Genomic DNA, 16,468 nt, shown 5'->3' with positions numbered 1-16,468 from the left:
CTTACCAATTATTTTCAGAAGTTCTATTGTGAATTTGCAATAAAGTAAGTTCTTTTTCTAAAAAGGTAGTCAGAAAGCAGTGAAACATAACTACTCAGTTTATTGAAGTGTCTCAGGGGCTGAACACCTGCGAGAGTACTATAATATTATTTAATGTATTGTAAACCACTTTGGGTGAATCTTTCCATGAAAAGGCAGTTAAATATGTGTGTATATATATATTAAGGCTGAACAATTAAAGCGTTAATAACATGAGTAATGTGTTAATTTTTTAATGGTGACAAAAATTTTTAATGGGATTAACAGTTCTGGCTGACAGCACTTCTGGTGCGCTCCACCGGAAATGAAGTCAGACCGCAGATGACATCAGAGGAAAGTTGTATTACTGCTTCCTCTCTGCTGTTGCTGCCTCTGCCCATCCCCAGAGAGCTGCTTTGCTGTTGCTGCCATTTCTGCTGCCACCCCCCCCTCCGGAGAACTGCTGTTGTCACTGCTGCCAACCCCCAGAGAGCTGCCATCACCAGCCACCCCCAAGGAGCTGCAGTTGCTGCCACTATCCAACCCCTGAGAGCTGCCTTGTATTACTGCTATTGCCACTGCTGCTTGCTATGGTCCACTATAGCCCCACCCTCCCACTAACCATTTATAGTCTGCTGGCAGTGCCAGCAATTAAAGCACTGCCTATAAGCTTGCCGGCATCAGTCTCTTTCAATCTCTTCAGTCCCTGCTATACTAGAACAGGAAGTTACATCAACTGAAGACTGAAGAGACCATGAGAGGTTGTGGAGCTGGTGAGCTTGCCATCAGTGCTCTGCTTTAATCATTGTATACCCAGCAACTGAAGGCTAATATTTTAAGACTTGGAACTCAACCAATCTCTCTATAACCAATTCCAAGTGTATACTTCTTCCTTTTACTCATATATCACATCATTTCAGACCTTCATGTTATACTTTTTTATTTGCTTTCTTTTGGACCTCAGAACCACCCTCCTCCATCCGTTACTTTCGTGTTTTAAAACGGGGAGCTTCACAGGTGTAATATCCTCACTGGCCCGTACTAATTGTTCAAATGCAAATTTAGCACTGTTTTAACACTTTTTTTTGCGATTTAAACTTTGAGTGGGGTGGATGTTAGCAGCTTGCAAGGATCCCTGACGAAGCGGATGCAAAACATGTTGGGTCCTACCGCTGCACTAACAAAAAAGCTAAGTACAAACTGAAATGTAGAAAAAACAAAAAAAAGTGTTAAAACAGTGCTAAATTTGCATTTGAACAATTAGTACGGGCCAGTGAGGATATTACACCTGTGAAGCTCCCCGTTTTAAAACACGAAAGTAACGGATGGAGGAGGGTGGTTCTGAGGTCCAAAAGAAAGCAAATAAAAAAGTATAACATGAAGGTCTGAAATGATGTGATATATGAGTAAAAGGAAGAAGTATACACTTGGAATTGGTTATAGAGAGACTGCTTTAATCATTAGCACTGCAGGCAGGCCATAAAAGGTTAGTTAGAGGGAGAGAATAAGAGCAACCAAACTGACCCTAGGGGGTAGGAGGAAGGAAGGAGAGAGACATACCCTACCACAGCGAGAGGGAGAGAGAGACAGACAGATATATCCAACTACAGAGGGAAAGAGGGAAGGAGGGAGACAGACCCAACCATGGAGGAAGGAGAGAGAGAGACAGACAGACAACCAAAGAGGGAGGGAGAAAAAAGAGAGAGAAACTCAACCATGGAGGGAGGGAGGGAGGAGAGAGGGGGTAAGATCAGAGGAAGATTTGCTGAGAGAAAGAGGTGCAGATGGGGGAGATAAGGCGATGTTTGAGAGGTCTAGATTCTGGAAATAGGGATGGAAAACACAAGGGAAATGGGGACAGAGAAGGAAAGGAGAGAAATGGTGAGCAAAGTGGTGGGTGAAAGGAAGGAAGGAGAACAGGGAAGAGAGGGTACCCATGGAAGGGAAAAGAAGGGGAGGGAGATGATGGTGCCCATGAATGGAAGGGAAGAGAAGAGACGCAAACTAGACAGATTTGAAAAGGAAAAAGAAAATTGATAATGAAAGATGGATATAGGACAGAATGTAAAGAGGAGAAAACAAGAAAAAGAAAGTGTGAATAGACAGAGCTTAGGGAAGCAGAACCATAGATGCGGAACAAGATGATTAGAAAGATAAAATCACCAGACAACAAAGGTAAGATAAATTATTTCATTTTTAGTTTATTAAGGGGGTAATGGGATTTGATATACTTCCTTTCCAGGGGCATTGAATTGAAATGTGTCAGTTTTGAGAATTTATATCTGCTATGTATGTATTGCACTAGACAGGAGGAAATGTGAGGGGGCACTTTATGTGATTAATTGCGATTAATCATGTGCTTAAAACTTTTAATCAATGTATATATATATTTATATTCCTCTAGTCTAGTAGATGAGCTACAAGAAGAGCATGCATCAGAAAGTACCAGGTAGACATAGGGCCAAACCTAGGCTAGGTCCTTATCCTGTTTGCTTGTTTTTTGTTTTTTTTTATAAATAGTGTTGTCATACATAGAAGAACAGCAGCCATCAATGCTTCATGGCCATCAGGGAGGGGGAAAAAGGTGGAGAGAAACAACTTGCTTCCTTGCAAGTTATTTATTTAGCCCCTTGGATTCTCCTGAAGACCTAACCTCTAATGGGACTACGATGATATAAGCCTTCAATCAAAAATACAGGGCTCTCTTATTGGAGGTTGTGAACATTTCCTCCACTGCATCCCTAGCCATTCCATATCTCTGATATGTTTACAACAACTCCGAACATAAAGACTGTGGTTGCCTCAAACAGATTTAGAGGGTGATTTTAGAACTGGCCATTCATGTGGATGCAGCTGGTATACATGTTTGGCAATTTTAGAAAAAGTACAAGTATACTTGCCCTTCTAAACCTGCCACTTACAAGTATATCTAGCAGCGGCAGCCACACATGTATATTTAAATCTGTTCCAGAGCAAGTGTAAATATACATGTATGTATCTGGTAGGCTTTTTGTGTACATTTTGTATTTTGTAAAATATGAATGTAAAACTAAGCTCTGGCCAACTGTGTCCTCAGAAATGGCCACTCCATTTACAAATGGAAAGCCTTTCTCGATTTATCTACTAGATGTTAAAAACAGGCACTCTTATTGTCTGACAGAAGAGCCTGCATTGTCTCATCTTATCTTGTGGTCTCTTGCAGAAGGCATTTCTCATGGAATCAGAGGCATCTCAGTCATAGCTTATAAACCAGTGGAGTAGCCAGACCTGTCATTTTGGGTAGGCCCAGAATAAATGTCCCTCCTTTTGCCCTGCATCAATCTCTGTCTCCTCGGCCCCTGGATTCGGCATCTGTCCCTCTCTCTGATCCTCCCTCCCCCTCCCCATTCTACCTGAGAACCACCAGCGGCAGCAGCAATTTACATCTGCTGCCTGCGCCAGCCTTGAGGCTTCCTTCTGTCGCATCTCTCATGAGAGAGAAAACAGGAACTGATGTCAATGAGGATGGGACACAGTAGAGGGAAGCCTGTGGAGCAGGTCCTGGCAGTGGGGGAGAGGGAGAGATGCTTGATCCAGGGACAGAGGAGAGAGAGATAGGGGAACAAGGTGGCCACCGCTGAGGTGCTCTGAGGGTTCACGGACCACCAGCACCACCTGTAGCTATGCCACTGCTATGAACAGATTACTCTGAAGGGGAAGAATGAGATACATATTTTGTAGTATACAGTGCATTTGACATACAAATATGAAGATTGTGCAGCTAACAATATAACTGACTTAGAAAATCTCAGGAAATCAGGAAACCTATAGATCTGTATGTATCCCAGGTGCTGTGACTGCAACTTTTTAAATCATCTATCATTAGATAAGATATTGTGCATTAGTAGGAGAATGGCTCCACATAACTTATGGGCCAATGCAATAACCTGCACTGGGTTCAGTGCACTAGTTTACTAATAACAGCACACATTTTTAGTGCTGTCTTATATCGGCCATTTAGTGTTGTGCTCATTTCATGGAAATTGTATATATTCTTGTGAACTCAATAAAAATAGATGAACACACTCATATATGGTGTACTGTACACTAAGGCCTACACTAACTTCGATTCTGTAACTGATGTCCATGCTACAGAAGCCGGTTACAGAATTGGGTTAGAGTAGACGCGGTTGCTACACTTATAGCAGCAAGGGATCTCCCTGCCGCGATAGGTATAGTGGCTGCGGCCACCTGTCCCCCCCCCCCCGACGATCACTGGCAGGAGGGTACCCAACCTCTCCTGCCGGAGGATGCCCCCATTCTAGCCCCCCCTGCGCTAACACCCCCCTGCGTAACCCACCAACCCCACACCCCACTAACCTTTAATTGTTGGCTGGACAGATGGGTCTTGCTGCTGTCTGGCCCGCCTCATTGAAATAAGGCGGGCCCGCCCCTTTCCGGCCCATCCCCGCTAAGCATAAGGCTTGATTGACCCAGGCTCTAGGAGCCTAGGCTAATCAGGCCTTAGGCTTAGCGGGGATGGGCCGGAAAGGGGCGGGCCCGCCTTATTTCGATGAGGTGGGCCAGACGGCCGGATGGCAGCAAGACCCATCTGGCCAGCCAATGATTAAAGGGGACACACTTTGCAGAATCCAGGCCTAAACGTAAAAGCTGAAAGTTTGAAATAACTTCACATTTAAAGCTTTATATTTTACCTCGTTTCCTGTTGACATGACAGCAACCACTGGAAATTTATTAACTTCTACTTCCGTAACACCTACTGTTGCTAGAAGGCCAATCTCAGATGGTCCCATGTGGGTTCCTTTTGCCAGCACACATTCACCTCTTTTGATATCATGGCCTATAGGTCTGAAAGCCCCCAAACAAAAGAAAAATATCCCATATCATTCACAAAGAAAAGAGTTTACTGAGCTAGACCTCCCTACAAAACCACAGCAGACTGCAATGCTGTTGTAGATAATGGATTTTTCCAACACTGGACCTTAACACAAAGTCACAGTTCACATTCTATACATACCCCCCAACCTACTGGGAAACAAACAGTAAAGACAGAAGGCTGTTTTCAGTGCCCCCATTAAATGTTTATGCTTCTGAGTATGGCATCCAAAAAATATTGAAGGGGTAACAGAACTTAATCACTAGATTAGTACTGTTGAGTGACTAAAGAATAATGCTTGAATATGAAAAAGTCACTTCATAAAAAGTCACTTCATGAAAGACAATCATGAAATTTTCAACATTATACTTGTCAATACGTATATCGAATGAAACTCTGCTCAGAGACATGAAGGCATAATATTCCGCCTCACCACCCAATCATTGCAGTGTTCAAACGAATTGCTCCAGGTTTGAGTTTAACTGTTGTTTTGCTAGCTACTACAGCTATGCTTAGCCTTTGATGGAAACTGTAAAGTATTGAAAAAATCTTTCACTTAACTTAAAGAGGAACCAGCTACCTCTTTAAGTTAAGTGAAAGATTTTTTCAATACTTTACAGTTTCCATCAAAGGCTAAGCATAGCTGTAGTAGCTAGCAAAACAACAGTTAAACTCAAACCTGGAGCAATTCGTTTGAACACTGCAATGATTGGGTGGTGAGGCGGAATATTATGCCTTCATGTCTCTGAGCAGAGTTTCATTCGATATACGTATTGACAAGTATAATGTTTAAAATTTCATGATTGTCTGAGTATGGCGTGGCAAGTGAATTTTAAAAAGAACTCTTTACCAGCTGGCCAATGTTGTGGATAGTATTTAATTCTTACAGGGGATGATGCAGTATAAAATTCACTAGAGTTTGCACAAAGGTTAGCTTGGCTTTTGTGCAAAATTTAGTCTGTCCCCTCTGTACAAATGTGTTTTGTGCATGAATTAACCATACACAAAGCCTTAGGTAGACAGCAAACAGCACATTTAAATCTATGGTAATGAAGCTACTCGCATTAACTGTCCTGCAGAGTTGCAGAAAAGCGCACAGAAGACAAGAAGGCTGAGCACAACCCCAGGGCTTTATCGCAAAGTCTGAGGAAGAGTAAATGTTTAGCTCACTCTTCTGTGGTAGTAAGGATTTCATGCCCGTTTCTTCCTTTTACTACAAGCATAAAGACATACAACTTTAAAAACAAGAGACAGTAGTATTATTTTTGATACCTGGAAGACTTTGAAATTTATTAACAACTTAACAGATACTCCAGTAGAGAAATCCACTTATCAATCCTTATGGCTGAACTCCAAGATTCAAATTTGACAGTCTGGAATCTTTTAGAAGGAATGGATGAAGGCCGGTATACGTACATTAGGTGATGTTTTATTAAATGGGAAAATGCTGGATTTTTCACAACTGCAACAAGCATTTGGTATTTCAAAATCTCAAAATTATAAGTGGTTGCAGTTGAAGCAAGCAATTCAGAAGGGGTTCCCTGATTGGCAGACTTTAAAAAGTCATTATAGCTTACAGATCCTTTGCTTCCAGACAGATTTTCTTGGACATCAGGCTGCCAGGTGGTATAAAATAATATCTGTTTTCTTAAATAAAAAACCAAAGTCTGGTCTCAGGAACATTTGGAGCATTGAGATAAAGCAGTATATTTCTGCATCTCGATGGCCACAAATTTGGACTAGGAGGATGAGATGTACAGCGTCAGCATCTATGAGGCAAACCTGGTTTTTCTTGTTACATAGATCTTTTTTGACCCCTGTTAAGTTACAAAAGCTAGACAGTTCTAAATCAAATAGATGCTGGCACTGTCATCTAGACATAGAGACACTGGATCATCTGTTGTTCTATTGTCCGTTGATACTCAGTTTTTGGAAGTTGATATGGGGACAGATTAATGCAATATTTGAGTCATCATTTCCATTAACATATGAGATAGTCATATGTGGAACATTATTAAACCCCCCATTGATCGTTATAAATATCATCTTTTCATAATTATGACTGGGGTAGCTATGCAGATGATAACACATAATTTGAAAAATTATGATCGCCTTAACTTTTCTTTTTGGTGGACAAATTTATGCTCCATGTATAGAAATGAGAAAATAAATGCGGATTTGTTAGGACATAGTAAGGTATTTAAATTGGTTTGGGGCCCATTGACATCTTTTATTACTTCAGAATAGTCAATTTTTGTCTTTAATTTGGTTAGTTCTATGAACATCCAGGGTGGGGGGGAGAGGGAATACATTACTATCTTAATAAGGGAAGGATTTTGGAAGTATATATACATTTTTGTTTGTTTTATGATTATTTAATGGAAGGGTGGGTGGGATAAAATGATTGTGTAAGGGTATTTGTAAGATGTATGTACTTTTAGGCTTTATTGTTTGTTTATTAATCTATACATTGCACTGTTAAATATATATATATATTTTTTTTTTAATTCAATCATCTTTATTGACATTTTAACAAGTTAGATATACAACATTCGGGTAACAATGACCAATAGTCTAAGCCATTAATATCATCAATAATGTAGTTTTGAAACTCAATAAATGTGCTGAAGAGAGAGCGAAGTGCTGGAGTGCTGACTAATATTTCATTTCTATCTCTATCTCTACCTCTGTCTTTTTATTTTTATTTTTCATACTGTTTCTTCAGGTACTTTAGTTAGATTGTGAGCCTTTGGGACAGTTAGGGAATTTCCAAGTACCTATCTTATTTATTTAGTTTTTATTTATTGTATCTTTAATGCATCATTTTTGTAAACTGCTTAGAAACCTCATGGTTATTAGCGGTATATAAGAATTAAATTAAATTAAAATTAAAATTAATGGGTTTCGGCACTCATTAGAGTTGTATGTGCTTACGGCCATGCATGTGCTGGAATGCTATTTTGTGAATAAGTATCGGAATTGCAAAAACTGTATGCACAGAGTAGTGTACTATGTAAAAAAAAGAATAGGACTGGCAATGTTTTCAAAAACGCTTAGGTCAACTGTATAATTCAGTGCTCAGAAGGTGTTATTCTCAGACCAGACTACGGGGCAAAGCCCAATTGTTTGCACGTATGTATCTTAGGCTTTTAATCATCGCCCTGGTATACTGCTTGATAAAAGGTCATCTGTAAAATTGGGCTGAGAAACTACAAATGTAATATTTGAGTATGTATGAACTTTATGAACCACTTATCTGTAGATATAGATGACTCTCTGGGCTCTGACTTTCAGAAGAAAGCTAAACTATAAATTATCACAGTACAATTATTTGCAACAATATGTAGCCCAAAATTATGTCTCCCTACTCCTTCTGATTTCCACTGCTTTCTGTGCTTTTCTCTACACTATTTATCAAGCTGAAAAAATTCGGAATCTTTCAAAAGAGCCAATAGTAGCTCTCTGCTTTTGGCATGGAAGGATGCCACACAGAGTTCATGATAGCTTCACTGTTGCTATGTCATCAGAGGCCTACCTTGGACAGATTCAGTGAACACAGAGATAGATTTTTAGGGAACACAGGAATCCCCCTCCTCACTACACTTTGAAAGACACAATGAACATGGGAATCCCTCTCCTCACAAATACATACATTAGTGTTAGGTCATCAGCTTTTTGACATAGAAACACTTGACTCCTGCCTGCTCCATGCCCCCATCCAAGAGATGGCAAGGGTGGCCTATCCTAGACTGAAGGCCAATGCGTGAAGTTTTTCTTGTGGTACTGAGGCCTGAGGAAGGGCTGCTGGCTACTCTTATTGACAAGTAATTTATTTCTCTGTAACTAGTGGTGTGTTGCATATTTTAAACTCAATTATTTCAAAACTAAACCACATACACATCTATGAATACAATTCAACAGTATTTAAAGATCCCTCATATGAGACAGTGTCTCATAATTTAAACTTGATTTAGACACAAGTCTGCTATGAAGGGAAGCATGCACAAAACACAAAGAAACCCTAATTAAACACCTCAACGCACATCAGGTCTGCAAAAACCCTGCCTGATATTATGGCTAGGGTAACTTACCAGACATCTTTTTAGTGTTTGTTTGGGTTTTGGAAAGCCCCAACGAGCTCCGGCCGCAGGGTTCCATTTTAGGTCTAACTGTTCAATATTTTTCTTGTGACGCTCAATCTTATTCTCTAGCCTCTGGGCTTTACATTCTACATTTACGCTGAAGACATTCAGCTTATTTTCCCCCTAGATACACATTCTCTTGCATCCTGTTCATCAATCTCTGCAAAGCTGGACACTTTTGCAGATTGGCTTATGGTAAATAAGCTCAAGGTTAACTCTCAAAAGACAGCAGTGTTGCTTTTTTCCTCAAAGAATCTACCAGAAAACACTTTATATTTCACTATGAAAGGAGACCTACAATTTTCAGCTAAAAACAAAATTTTGGGTGTAACAATAGATAACATCCTAAGCTTTCATTCACATATTTCTAAGTTGGTTTCTTCATCTCTCTATGTTCTCCGTCAAATTCGATCCATTTGCTCATTTCTTCAACAAAGTTCACTCCATATTCTAATACACTCCCTTGTCTTGAGCAAACTTGATTATTGTAATTCCGTTCTCATTGGACTCCCAAAATACTAATTATATCATTTACAATTAATCCAGAACACTGCAGTAAGATTACATCATCACTGTTCTAAGTTTGATCATATCACACTTCTTCTAAAATCAGAACACATTCTTCCGGTGTCATATCGCATCCCTTTCAAATATAATATTCTTTCTCACAAGATTTTATCGAGTAGTCTCCTGGTTCCATACTTGGCACAAAGAACCTTATTCTCTTCACAACAACAGCTACTAGTCGTTCCTTCATTCTGACAACTTTTCCTTGATTTCTATAGGAATTCTTCATTTTCTGGAATTCTTTGCCTTTTTATCTCCATTCAGAAAAATCATTTGTGACCTTCAAGATACAATTAAAGGTATACTATTTCTCCTTGGCCTTCTGCTCTTAATTTACTTTCCTTTGATGGCAACTTTTCCCAAAAGTTGCATTCTTGGCTTTATCTATCAGTGGGCAGAGCCAATTTTCTGTTTCCTCCCCTACCATATTGTTCATTCCTTTCCCCAACTTTTTTGTATTTATTGTAACTGCTGATTCCCTCCTTTCCTCATGTTCTTCAATTGTGTTTTACATTTTGTTTAATTTTTTTTGTCTCCTACCCTATTTCATTGTTACATTGTTTATTTTAAATTTTTATTGTAAACTGCTTAGATTTACCTTTAGTTTTATATTTGTGGTATATTAAATTAATTGAACTTGAACTTGGAAAGCCTCTGAGCATTCTGCAGATGACATCACACACATCCGTACATGCTCCAGGACCTCCAGACGTGGCCAGAGCCTGTTAGGGAAGAAGAAAGGAGGTTTGTGGGGGAGGGGCTGGGGGCTGAATGGGGCAGGGCTGGAGGCTGAACTTGGAGGAGCTGAGGTGGAATGGGGCTGAGCCGGAGATGGTACAGGGCAGGGCTGGAGGCAGTAAAGGGCGGCCTGAAATATGGTAACCCTAATTATGGCAGACTAAAATTATATTAATATTTTGATGACACCTCAAGCTAACACACAATCCCTCTACTGCAAAACACTCAATCCCTCTATTGCAAAACAAACTATCACACAATCCCTCTATTGCAAAACACTATGCACAAACTTGTGCAAAAATCACTCAACCTTACTATACCATAACAGCTAACCCAGGACTTAAAGAGCAACAACCTTGTCCATTAAATATTACACTGTTCCCTAAAACAGGGGTTCCCAATCCCCGGTCTGCGGCCCACTAGCGGGCCGTGGCCATCTGCTAGCCAGGCCGCGAGAGATTTGTGAAACCCCCCATGAGGGGTAACTTGAAAAGAAGAAGTCTTTGTGTGCTGAATGAGAAGAGTTTTGACTGCCATCTATTTGTGCTGCAGGAGAATCGCATAAAGATCAAAAAGGTTACGTGCAGAGTGTTGGATAACACTTTATGTAAATCATGCACAGACATTTGGGAGGAATGTTATACCTTTTAAAGGATAATTTCATGAAAATAAATAAAGCTTGTGGACCCAAATGAATGTGAGGATATAAGGGTTTGATCAGAATAGGGGAAGTGGAAACCTACTCTCCCCATGAGTTCAAGAGAGAGAAGAAATGGTCGGGGAAAACATCTTGAGTTCAGAGAAAAAAAGAGGAAGAAATGAGTTTGTCACTGGTTACCACAGAGCTTTTAAGAGAGCTGGTATCTTGAGTGCCAGCAGAGGTGTACCCTAGAAGCTCTGAAGAACAGAAGAAGCAATTCTTGGGTGCTAAGCTCAAGGTAAGCAGCCTTTGGGAGTAGCTCAGGGCAGAAGAAAAGGGCCTGTGGGGGCACTATCGGTGCCTAGGGCTGAAAAGAGCAGATGTAGCCCTCTAGAGGGAACTCTGTATCTGGAGGTTACAGAGCCCTGTTGAGGGCTGGCAATCTGAACCCCAGCAGGGAACTACCCAAGAAGCTCCGCTTGAAGGAGCTTCGGTTATCAGGGTACAATTCAGCACTAGAAGCCCAATGGAGGGACAAGGCTACTGGTATGCGATTAGCACCAATAGCCGAACAAGTGAAAAGGCTCCATGGAAGTGGTTAGTGGAGGAGAGCTCTTGGAAGGACAGCGGTCCTTAGAGCTCAAGGATAGAGTCTAGGAGACTACAGTAGGAGCAGGCCCAGATGGCTTGGAGAACACCAGCCACCTACTCCTGAGAGCTTCAAAGGATGAGTGAGATCTTGAGGACTGGGTAAGGGCGGACTGGAAAGGAGAGGAGGAAGTTAGGCACACAGCTACGCCAACTTATAGACTTAACCAAGAAATTTGGGAGGAGCTTCCAATGACAGCTTTGACAGAGTTTAAATGTCAAAAACTATGAACTAATGGTTTTGGATATCTGAAACATAAACTAATGCTGTGGGATTAACTGCATAAGTATTGGTTTAAGTGAGTGAATATTGACACTGTTGAAAGTTGTTTGTGATAATTGTGTTTTATGATTAGGCCTATGTACATACAATAAACCTGTTGAATTAATTAGCCAACCTTGTTCACAAAAGTCTTTTAGGATTTTTCCTAGGGGAAGAAGAGGGTGATCCCACTCGCTAACACTACTTTTCCCCAAGTGGAGGCACTGAGTGCTAACCAAGGGACCGATGGAGACCACCTTTGAGGTCTCCAGGGAGGTTGGGCCCTGAACCCAGAGCTGTTCTGAAGGGGGTGTTACATTTGTTTGGAGTGTTCTGTTCTGGTAGCATTCTTATGAAAGTGCCCCTGCTGTTGTGAAGTCTCCAGGAATTTTCACCTTTCAGCTCTAAACTTTGGGTCCCTTTTACAAAGCCATTGTAGGAAGTCAATCAATTCTTATGGGCTGCATCATATTTGCTGTGCCGGTACTCACTACCGTGGCTTTGTAAAAGGGGCCTTTTGTCTCAAAGAAAATATATGAGTATACTTTCCTTTAGAAAACTGCCCCAGAAAAGAACACCTGCAGAAATTTGCATTTTATTTTTCTGTGGATGGTTTTCTCCCTTGAAAATAATGCATGTAAATTAGAAAATGTAGTTTAGGTGTGGTATTTCTCATCCCTAACCTAAGTACACCCTTGGGAATGCCTACATGTTTCCTGACTGAAAGCAAGCATGCTGATCATCATCTATGCTTTTAACTGAAGAGAGTTTGGTAATTTTCAATCATTGAACCTTACCTCTCCATACATCTAAGATCTATGAAGATAACACTTTTGTTGATTTTGGTACATTTGTCTAATATATATATATATTCATTCAATATATATATATATATATTCATTCAATTTTCTATAGTTCTCCAAGGGGAGCTCAGAATGGTTTACATGAATTTATTCAGGTACTCAAGCATTTTTCCTCTCTATCCTGGTGGGCTTACAATCTATCTAATGCACCTGGAGCAACGGGGGATTAGGTAATTTGCCCAGGGTCACATGGAGCAGTGTGGATTTGAACCAACAATCTCACGGTAACTCTACAATGGGTAACTCTAACCACTGTATCACACTCTTCCCCTTCTCTTTTCCTTCTGCTTGTAATGATTTTGAATAATGGCTTTGTATTCCTTTTGCCTATTTCTTTAAGGCATGTAATTTTTCTACTAGCACAACAACAACAAAGTCGACACTGCTCTCTTTTATTGCAAGAAGGATGTCAGCCCATGCATCTCTCTGAATTACTTCTGCCTCTGTGATAATGCTGAGCCACCGATCACTTGCTCACCGAACCATACTTAAGCTGTTATCTGATGACTCAAACAAGCTAAAAGACTACACAGAAGGTGAAAACATATAGACACGAAGGCCCCATGTTGACTGTTTTCAATATATGAAGCATTTATAATTTTGGATTCCAATAAAATGCCATCACCCTGATAAAACTTCCAGAGGAGAAGGCCTGTTGGTCTGCAAGTAAGCAGCAATGGGGAGAGTGTAGCACAGTAGCTAAAGCTACAGCCTCAGCACCCTGAGGTTGTGGATTCAAACCCTGGGCAAGTCACTTAATCCCCCTCATTGCCCTAGGTACATTAGATAGATTAAGCCCACTGGGACAGAAAGGGAAAAATGCTTGAGTACCTGAATTAATACAAACTGTTCTGAGCTACCTTGGGAGAACAGTATAGAAAATTGAATAAATAAAGAATTGACACAGAGGCATCTGATCAAAGAGACTCTTATTCTACAAAGTTTACACTTCAATTAGTCCCACTAGTCTTTCTGTTATAATCCTATGTTGCATTGAAAAGTGTATTCATTTAAAGTCTACCCATTAAATAAGTATGAGGCCTTCCACTTGTCTGATTCGGGTCAGCGGCAGTTTATGAGACGGGTGGGGGTCTTGGGGAAGAAAGTAATTCTATCTGTTTGGATTGGGGAACCTTCTCCATCCTTTTGGGACTGGAGGAATCGTTTGCATGCTCTGCTGCTGCTGGAGTGTAAAGATGCGTCTTATAGTTTACGACGAAGGCGACTCTTTCTTCGGATCTGGGATTCTTACCTTTTTTCATTATCACCACGGGATAGAAGTGACATTCTAAATTCCTTGTGACTTTTTCTGAGACCTGGGCTTGTTTTCCATCCTTGAGGGGCGCCAGGTATACTTCTCTTTCTCTTTCTTTCTTCTTCTTCTTTACTCTCTTTCTTCTTTCTTTCAGTGTTGGTGTTACTCATTGTCTTGGGCAGTGGGCTATCTGAGTCCAAGCCTACTGCACTCAATTTTTCTCGTTTCAGACTAGGGGGTTTGGGGAGGGGGGGGGGGTGTGGGTGGGATTGTTGGATCTCCTATTTTGTTTCTGAGGTTTTCTTCTGTTACTGTGGTTCTGACATATTGGTCTGTTCTGTGTTATTTGATAATAAAAATCGATTCAACATAAAGTCTACCCATTAAAAAAAAGATATTCTAGCAAAACAAAGAAAGCTTCAGAAACAGGCAAAACATGACTTTATATCCATGTCTGAAAGGCACCATTGGCACCATTTCTTCAGATTTCTTGTGGCTGTAAAGATCTTTGGTGATTTAAAGATGACCAGAATCTTGTAGAACCTACGCCTCTCTTGTTCTCCAGACCCAAATAATTGCTCAAATGCTGCTCATTTGAGTTATTATCAGAAAGAGGGTTAATAAAGATACCTTATAAGTAAATATCTGGTAAACTTATCAAAAAGCGGTGTTATGGCCGAATTTCACTCTGATTTCTTTACAACTGTAGTAAGATTTCCAGCATTTCACTTAGGGCTCTTTTTACTAAGCTGCGCTAGCGGTTTTAGCTCGCGCTTAGCGCATGCTGCATTGCCGTGCGCGCTAGACACTAGCACCAACATCGAGCTGGCGTTAGTTCTTGGCACATAGCGTGGGGATAGCACGTGAGGCAATGCAGCACACGCTAAAGACGCTAGCACACCTTAGTTCATGACCATCTTGTATTCGAGACATTCATTTCCCATACTTAGAAATTTACACAGAAGAGTAAGGCTAATGGTTATTTAAATGATGGTGTGTGATTAAATCACAGTGAAGATTTGCAAATGGTTCTGATATCATTAAAGTCAGCTTTGTGGATGTTATGGATGCTTGAATATCCACCAAATTGAACAAATTCCTTGACTGTGCCATTTTCATTGGGTTTATAATAATTTTGTCAAGTTGGCTCCTATGATTGATATGAAAGATATCTTTCATTTGTCAGTGCTTGATATAAGGTGCTACAGGGCTTCCTGAAGATATGAATTCTCCTTTCAGCTTGGCCCACAATTTTCAGAAAGACCTTTGGTTCTAGGCAGCATTTATATAGTAAATATGAGATTTTGTAACACATTTTTCTACTAGGCCAGTGAAACGCAAAACTATTTTGACAATTCGATTTTCAGAAAACACCAAATATAAGGTACATTTTGTTCCGATAGCAATTTTAGATAAATATTTTTAAAAATATGTATTTACAAACCTGATATCCTGTCCCGGTCGAGCTTGAACTAAAATTCGTACTTCTAATTCTTCTGTGCCCTGCAGAAATAATACAGGAAACCAGTTAAAACATGCAATGAGAACACATTAACTGCCTGTTTTTTACATGGCAAAATACTCATCTACATGGAAATTTCTTACAGAAGTGCCTTATTTATAAAATATGGCAACCTGAAGCATTACTTCTTAAAAAAATAGGATAGTTGCTAAGCTGCAGTAAAAAAACATATTTTACCACAACTAACCTTCAGTAACTCAGTATTATAGATTAAAGCGGCTAGTGCTTATTGAATTGAAGATTTGACTCCCTCCTATCACTCCCCACCAGCAATGACCCCTGGACCCTACCTCCCAAACACTTCCACCAAGATTTACCCGGATGTGTGTGTATGTGTGTGTCTTTTTTAGCAACTGAGATAGAAGTAAGCCCCATCACTCCTGCCCATTGGGCCCTAGATTCAAAATGGTGCCAGTTGACTGTCAGCCATAGTTTCAAGGTACTACTTCTAGGAGTCATCATGTCAAATAAGGGGGGGGGGGTGAAAGTCTGTTTTCAGGGTTGGGGATACCTTTGTGGGGTCCAGGACTTTGTTTTGGTTGAGGCAGAGGATGGCACTGGCACTTTGGGAGAACTGAGCAGTGTGATAGCAGCACAATGCTCCTGGGGAGGAAAAATAATGCCAGGTCAAAGATGGCATTATTTTTCCATCTCCCCCTTGCAATCTGTGCAAAACTCTGCTGCACGACTCATCTTCTACCAACCTTGCTACATTCATGTCATCCCTCTCCTTAAATCACTTCACTGGCTCCCTGTCCGCCTTCGCATACAATTCAAGCTCCTATTGCTGACCTACAAATGTGTTCATTCTGCTGCCCCTCAATATCTCTCCTCTCTTCTTATACATTTCCCAGAGAACTCCGTTCCTCAGATAAGCCGCTCTTAGTTGTACCTTTCTTCTCCACTGCCAATTCCAGACTTCGTTTCTTTCATTTAG

General features: G+C 40.5%; 1 protein-coding gene across 13 annotated transcripts in view; it reads right to left on the bottom strand.

Annotated features, from left to right (window-relative positions):
- The window catches only part of GPHN (gephyrin), a 798,948-nt gene that overhangs the window by 54,049 nt on the left and 728,431 nt on the right, over window positions 1-16,468 (bottom strand). For all 13 annotated transcript variants that reach the window (XM_033950742.1, XM_033950736.1, XM_033950737.1 and 10 more), the window contains 2 exons: window positions 15,454-15,512; window positions 4,713-4,866 (listed from right to left, as the gene is read on the bottom strand). In XM_033950742.1, the coding sequence (XP_033806633.1) occupies window positions 4,713-4,866; window positions 15,454-15,512 (213 nt within the window). The remainder of the gene's footprint in view (window positions 1-4,712; window positions 4,867-15,453; window positions 15,513-16,468) is intronic.

The sequence above is a fragment of the Geotrypetes seraphini genome, chromosome 7 (genome assembly GCF_902459505.1).
Source record: "Geotrypetes seraphini chromosome 7, aGeoSer1.1, whole genome shotgun sequence".
In the NCBI taxonomy this organism is placed as follows: Eukaryota; Metazoa; Chordata; class Amphibia; order Gymnophiona; family Dermophiidae; genus Geotrypetes; species Geotrypetes seraphini.
Note: the sequence above shows the minus strand (reverse complement) of the source record. Positions and strands in the feature narration are given on the sequence as shown.